Below are 7511 nucleotides of genomic sequence, written 5' to 3'. Positions count from 1 at the left end.
ATTCTCATGACTTTGTTCAGGTTAAGGAAATATTTGTTTTATGAAACATTATGAATTGTCTATTGGTTAATTTTTGTTGTAAAGATTTAATATAATTGTTTTGTTACCTTTTCCAATAATAAAAATAGTTTTTTTGTGTTCCATTTGGATTTTGCCTTAACTACATCAAGGCCACGAAGTACGAACCCCTCCTAGACTGAGAGTCATTATATCCTTACAGAAGGCATAACAATATATATATATACATATATATATATATACACAAAAATCACATGAGGGTTCATACAAGAAAACAAAGTTTACAAAGTGGGTAATTTTCATACTTTCAGATATTTCAAAATGGGGCTATGTTACATAGGGCACAATAAGTTCTGTACAAAAATTCAGATTAGACAACTCTTCTGTCATTACAATACAAAATAGATTCAATGAATATCTGTACATATTGGCACAAAACTCACATCCATCTAATTGTAAAACTTTCACAACCTAGCTAATAATTGTTTCACACATTTGTACATAAAGATTGCACCTTCTTATTTAGATTTACAAAAAATGAAATGTGTAATCATCCACTATTGATTACAAGTCATCATTCTTCTCTATGCACATTTGTTCTAGTGGTTTAAAGGAACCTATTCTTTGTTATTCTCAGGTTTTCTTCCATGGGTATCACATAACCATGATTTATTCTTTGTTCACAAGAATAACTTTTTAGTCTCCATGTAAGCTCAAAATGTTAAGACTAAAAATTCAGCTACAAAGCACTTAAAACTATACATACATTTATCTATTTTATCCCTATATATACAGTCCTGTATTACTAGATCACATATCAAAATTGTCACTTGCAATATCACCTCCACAACAACTGGTCTCAGAAATCCATGCAGAAGAAAAATATATCAAGAAATTGAGAGGCCACTCTTTTGGACACATTGTTCATTCTGACAAAATCAGCAGGCCTCTCTTTCACTGTTGAAGATGGTTTGTCTTTCTCAAATTGTGCATGACCTTCATGTGCTCATGCTATAGTAGCATTTGTGATCACAGTTGTGTTGGCCCAAGTGGGCAAGTTCTTGACATCAAACATGGCAACACCCAGTGTGTTAATCATTACTGTGATAACAATCACACACAGCACATTCATAACTACACCAGCGCGTAACTGCAAATGTAAGCAAAAAGAAAAATTAATTCTAAAATATACAAGGTTATTCAGTACAAATATTAACAGAGAAAGACAACTGCTGACAAGTGAGTCAGGAAATGCTCCATGTGAGGATGAAATCTTTATTGGTACAATATTTTGTAAATTTGATCTTTGTCAAGTACATATAATTTTGTCTTCACATGGTGCTTTTTCTGACTTACAAACAGTGACACAGGAACCAGTGATATCTATTTTTTGTGCCTTTATCTACAATCATTATACATTTTGGACATAAGTCCATGAGAATCCCAATATCATCTCATTATTGATTCCCTTTTCCTTATTTATATCTTCTCATTCTTCTTTGTTGTTTATCTAAAAAAAATTCTCACACCCTCCCATTTTTATAATTTGCATTCCTATGTCTAGCATATGTAATTTTGTGTAATATCATTGATGAAGGCAACTAGCTTGAGGTTATGGCTGTGAAAAATGGATGGGATATCCCAAGAGGTTGTTCTCTCAGCTGATATTAGGGTATAGAAAGAATGAATTTCATCTCATGAATTAAAGCTCCAGGATCTGGAGTGCAAATTTGAGCAAGAGAATTGTTGAGTGTGGAGGAGGATAGTGAAGGATTGATTGTGCAGTGGGAGGAGATAGGAAGATGACTGTGATCAGAGAGGAAAATGGCAGGGCTACAGAAAAGAAAGGGCCTTTGGTATGCAGTGGAAACTCAGTATAATATACTAATTTGGCTAAAGCCAAGTTTGGCATAAAGAAAAAATAATATCTAAAGCCCCTTTTGACATCCACTTCCCAATATGGTTTAGTCTGGAGACTTTTCTGTTATATGAAACATGTCTCCTATATTCTTCATGGATGAAGGGGGAAATATTCAAACATAGAGTGCAGAAACATGGATCTACACATGAATGAACAAGTATGCTTATTGGTGTCTTATGGAATCCACTCTTTTTAGTGAACTTTGTTTGGAACAGGAATTTACTTTGAAACTTTTGAGTTTGCTATGTAGAGCTTTCCACAACTGGAGAGTTTATTGTATTGAGCTTTTATTATAGGTATAACCCTTTTGAGTGCTGTACCAACTCTGAGACAGACAATTCTATTGAGCTCAGAGGAACCAATGTGGTATTAGAGTTAGAAGATCATGCAAAACTATTGCTCAAAAGTGGTTGACTTGCTGTGAAGGGGTTGGGTGAACTGTGTATATTTAGATATTAATATTTCTCAATATTGTTTTCAGTGCTCCTTCTACCTTCTCCCCAAACCTCACCACATGGGCAGTCTCATTTATATATTGAGTGATTCATTTATCCAAAGTTTCTGTTCATTAGAGTGGTTGACTTGCTGTGAGGGGGCTGCATAAATTGTGTATGTTTAGATATTAATATTTCTCTATATTGTTGTTGTTCCCAAGACTGTCCGAGCAGTCACGTCTGCCCAAGGAATGCCAGAGCCGGGATGGGGTTTTCCCACAAATCCTTTATAGAGTGTATGTTGTGTTGTTTGTGTGCATGACTGTGTATAATGTAGTCTTCCATTATGTGTTGAATAGTATGGGGTGAAGTGTTAGTTGTCCACAATGCAGTCACCCAGCCTCTTCTGGTAGCTTAGAAGGGCTGGGTGGTGGCCGCATAGCAGTCTGGCCAGGTGGACTGTCTTTTAGTTGGAGAGAGGATTCAGAGGGATGGATATCAGGGGGTCTGGCATGCAACAATGTGTTGTCTTTTAGTGTGTTAATGGAGTAGTGAATGATATGATTATGAATATGTTTCTGGAGGCTGGTATTTGGTGGTTGCGGAGGAAGAGTATTTGTGTGTACTATAGGTATTTGGGTGTTTTTTATGCTTCTTGGTGTGTGTGGATGTTCTGCTATGTAGTGTAGTGGGTGTGGTGTGTTTGTGGAGGCTGCAGCAAGTGTTTGTGCACCTCTCATGTCAAAGTGTAGATGGTCTATAGGTGTTGTATTTGTACAGCCTGTAATTGTTTTTAAGGATTTGTTTTGTATGGTCTGAAGGGTGTTGAGGTGTGTTTCACTGAGATTAGGTGCATATGCAGGACTCGCATAATTCATCACTGAATGTATGCATTGTTTGTATATTGTAGTATTAGTTTCTTTGTTTTATACAAATGTTACTCCAGTGATTGATATAGTTGTCAGGGCTCCTACTTTCTCCCCAAACCTCATCAGATAGTCAGTCTCATTTATATATTCAATGATTCATTTATCCATTTACTTATCTATTTACTCATCTTTGCAGTTATGTATTCAGTTGTTTGTTCATGTATTTTCTTGAGCCTGACTATAAAGACGGATAGGCAGATTTTACTCACCATTTCTGAGCTCTTCATGTTAGCTACTCCATAGACAATAGCATTGGGTGGTGTTGCTACAGGAAGCATGAAGGCGTATGAACAGCATACAGTTGCTGGCAGCATCAAATACAGTGGATTTACGTCAATCCCGACTGCCTGAATCATGAAAAAGAGAAAATTATTGAAATGGGCAAAAGGTTTGATGGGAACTATGTATAATACCATACACTACAGTTCCAAAGGATTACAAAGGCAGAGCATGCCGACAGGAGATCTTTTGGTACATATCTAGGTCAGATGCAAAAAGAAAGAAAAAAAATAATAATACACTCAAACCTAATTTTTCCAGATTAATTGGTGCAGCTATCTGTCCGGATAATGAAAAAATCCAGATATTGATTTTTTTTTTTCAGTCCAAAATACAGTTATAAACTCAAATTCACCCTTCAACTAACCTATTTTCTAGGCACTCCTTTACCACTTTTTGCCGCTGATGCGTCCACACAAAACTGAGCACAGTAATTCAGTAACTTTGCCTTGGATTTTCTAATATCCGACACTTTGGCCACTCCAGATTCGTCATACACATTTCTTACACTTGCTCCTTCCTCAAGTTTCTTGATAAAGTCCAATTTTTGCCGCACTGTTAGAGCAACTCGCTTTCGTTTCACGACTTTATTAGGCATGATGACACAGGTGTATTCGAAGTACTGTATAGTAGTGTACTGTAAATAGGTGTTGTATGGCCTTCACCTCGCGACTAGCGTCGTTTATATACCCCGCCGCGCGCTATCTGGTGTTTACATTTCAAACTACTGTAACTCGGTATCGTTCGCCTCGCGTACGTGGCGATTATTCGGTTTTCGGGCAGCTAGATATTATTTTCGGAAATAATATTTAGCTGCCCAGCTGCTTCAAAATGTCCGGATAAACTGAAATCCGGATATGTGAAGGCCGGATAAACGAGGTTTGAGTGTAATGATAAATAAAAACTATAATAACGTAAACAATAAATAAAATGCATAAATAAATGCATAGGTATTAAATAATAAACGAACAGGTAAACAGTAAATAATAATAAATTGACATGTAACTGATGATAAATGAGAATTAAGCAAATAATAAACAAACGGACAAATTATAACAAAACAAATAATATAAAATAAATGATAGTCATTACACCATCTTGCTTAGGTGTTTATCTAAACGATTCCTAAAGCTTTAAACTGAACTACATTGCACTACCTCTGCAGGAAGTTTGTTCCATTCATTAACTACATGATATATTGGTTCTACCCACTTCAAAATTAAATCTATTTCTGGACAATTTGAGCCCATTGTTTCTTGTCTGATTCTCATTGAGTGTGAAAATTTTGCCACTTTTGATGTCAATTCCTTTTAGAATCTAAAGACCTGTATCAAGTCACCTCTGAGTCTATGCTCTTTGAGGGAAAACAGATTCATATGTTATAGTCGATTTTCATATGATTTATTTTTGATATTTGGGATCAGTTTTGGGGCTCGCTGTTGTACTTTTTCCAATCTGTCAATGTCTTTAATGAGATTCGGTGACCATACGGAAACAGTATTCCAAATGTGGACGAACTAATGATTTATATAGCTTGTTAATGAGTGATGGACTTTTGAAGTCAAAAGATTGCGCAATCAGTCCTAGAGTCTTATTTACTTACTCAGAGGCTGAAATACACTGCTTGGAAGATTTGAGATCGTTACTGATAATTACGCCGAGATCCTTTTCACTATTCACTTTTGTTAACGAATTTCCAAATAACTTGTAATCGTACTTACTGTTATTTTGATCTAAGTGCATTACCTTGCATTTACTCATGTTAAATTTCACTAGCCACTTTTCAGACCATTGCCTATGCATTTATTTATGTATTTAATTTATTGTCTACATTATCATAGTTTTCATTTATTAATTTATTTATCATTACTATGATTTTTTTTTGCATCTGACCTAGATATGGACCAAAAGGTCTCCTGTCAGCATGCTCCGCCTTTGTAATCCTTTGTCTGATGTACAGTATAATACATTTGCTCACATTTGGGTGTCCTTGAAAGATTTTGATATTTACATTATGTAGATAGTAATTACATCCAACTCTATTGACTTTTAACACTTAATATTGCATCAGTTTCTACTTAGAAAAGGATTTAGTCAGGTGATATTTAGGCAGTGAGGTCCTTTAGACATTGTAATGTCCTGTCTGAATGTGAGAAAGCAGTCATGAATCTCATGATGTGAATAAAGTGCAAAATACCAGGACATACAAATATTCATTCCTATGGACATCTGTGTATATGATTTGTGCAGTCAGTACTTTCATGGATACAGTCAGCAGACACCATTAAGAATAGGAATTAAATAGAAAATAAGAATGAAGTTACTCACAAGCTCTTTAAGGACGGGAAGTATGATGGCAGATGTAGCAGAGTTTGAAGCCACTTCAGTGACCATGGCAGTCATAAGACAAACCACGAAGACAATTGCCTCAGGTGGCATCACATCAAAGTAGACCAGCTGCTGACCAAGCCATTTTGATAGACCTGAAGTCAAATTATATTCAAATGTTTTTGGTATCTAGTATTAACATTGATTTTATGCACCATTTCATACATACTTCATACATATAACAAAAGGCCCTTTCCCCCTTGTAAATGGGGTGGTCAGCCAAGGCATGCATCCATCCTTCATTTATCCCACACCCAAGGCATGCATCTACCCTTCATTTATCCCACACCCATCTAACACCCATTTTTTGTCCCTTTTATCTAAGCTCCTCTAGCCTCCCTCTCCTTTATGATTTGCCTCCATTTTGCTACCACTCTTATTCCTTGTACATCTCATCACCTCCTAAAGTTTGCCACTTGCCTCTGACATTCTTCTAACTCATCCACAAACACAGTGTCATCCATAAACAACAACTGGCTCACCTCCCACTTCCCTCCACTTGTACCATCTCGAAACCCCCAACCATCATCCTCACATTTACCTCTTGTAACATCCCATCCATGTGCACATTGAACAACCACAGGGACATTCCACAACTCTGGGACAGCACCGCCTCTACTTTAAACCACTTATGCTTTCCATTTCTTTCTCTACTTTCCATTTTTTTACCTTAACTAAAGCTTTACTACTCTCATAAAAAATTGAGTGCCCTTAACCCGTTAACTCCAATATGCTGCCCGGGAGGCAGCACTAGGGAGAACCGATATGCCGCCCGGGCGGCACGATATTCAACCCCTTACAGAAATCGCGCTAGATTTGGTAGCGCTTTCATACTTTTAGGGAAGTTTGTCTGACTTGTCAACACTGCCCAGAGAATGCTACGATGCCAGTTAGTGCTTTCATACACGCGGTAGAGTGTTGATACACGTGGTGACTTGGGATTGCTTTTTGCATCTTACTTATTGGGATTATCTACCTCAATCAGTGTGATATTAGTGTAAACATGCCTCAAGGAACTAAGAGGAAGCTTTTGTATGCGAGTGACAGTGATCCATTACGCAATAGTGTGTACAAAATCAGCCATGCACTGAAAGACTTATACACCTTCAACCACTCTTCCTCATTGCCAAATCCACCAAATATTTTTTTCTGCATGTTTATGGTGTCCCTAAGAACTTGCTCTATCTATCTGGTGCAAAAGGTGCTTGAAACCAAACTGCGCTGATACAATCGTGCAGGATCATCTTAGCACGCCGTAGCACGCCCCCCCGAGTCTGGTAGTAAAAGTTGCCGCTACTAATTCTCGCACCAGATCTACAACTTCTGACCTTTCTCATGGCCATCCTAGAGTGGGTATATGATTTTTATGTGTCTTGGCTGATGCACCTGAGTATTCCAAAGAAGTTAAGCATAATTTTATTCAATTTGGTAAGACTCGATTTTTCGGTCATAAATTCGTCATGAGAGATGAAATAATTTGAGGGGTCGTCGGATTTTATGGGTTAACAGCCTTTTCCCTATTCTGCACATCTGCAACACATC

The 7511-nt window shown here is 37.1% G+C and overlaps 1 protein-coding gene across 3 annotated transcripts in view; it reads right to left on the bottom strand.

Annotated features, from left to right (window-relative positions):
* Window positions 1-298: 298 nt before the first annotated feature.
* LOC143038004 (Na(+)/citrate cotransporter-like) overlaps window positions 299-7511 on the bottom strand; it is a 105143-nt gene continuing 97930 nt past the window's right edge. For all 3 annotated transcript variants that reach the window (XM_076206820.1, XM_076206823.1, XM_076206821.1), the window contains exons 11-13: window positions 5910-6064; window positions 3512-3649; window positions 299-1168 (exon numbers count right to left, since the gene is read on the bottom strand). In XM_076206820.1, coding sequence (XP_076062935.1) covers window positions 1025-1168; window positions 3512-3649; window positions 5910-6064 — 437 coding nt within the window. In that variant the 3' untranslated portion in view covers window positions 299-1024. The remainder of the gene's footprint in view (window positions 1169-3511; window positions 3650-5909; window positions 6065-7511) is intronic.

Source organism: Oratosquilla oratoria, chromosome 23 (assembly GCF_046742065.1).
Source record: "Oratosquilla oratoria isolate Oo_2021 chromosome 23, ASM4674206v1, whole genome shotgun sequence".
Classification (NCBI taxonomy): domain Eukaryota; kingdom Metazoa; phylum Arthropoda; class Malacostraca; order Stomatopoda; family Squillidae; genus Oratosquilla; species Oratosquilla oratoria.
The sequence above is the reverse complement of the archived record's forward strand: the minus strand, read 5'-3'. Positions and strand labels throughout refer to the sequence as shown.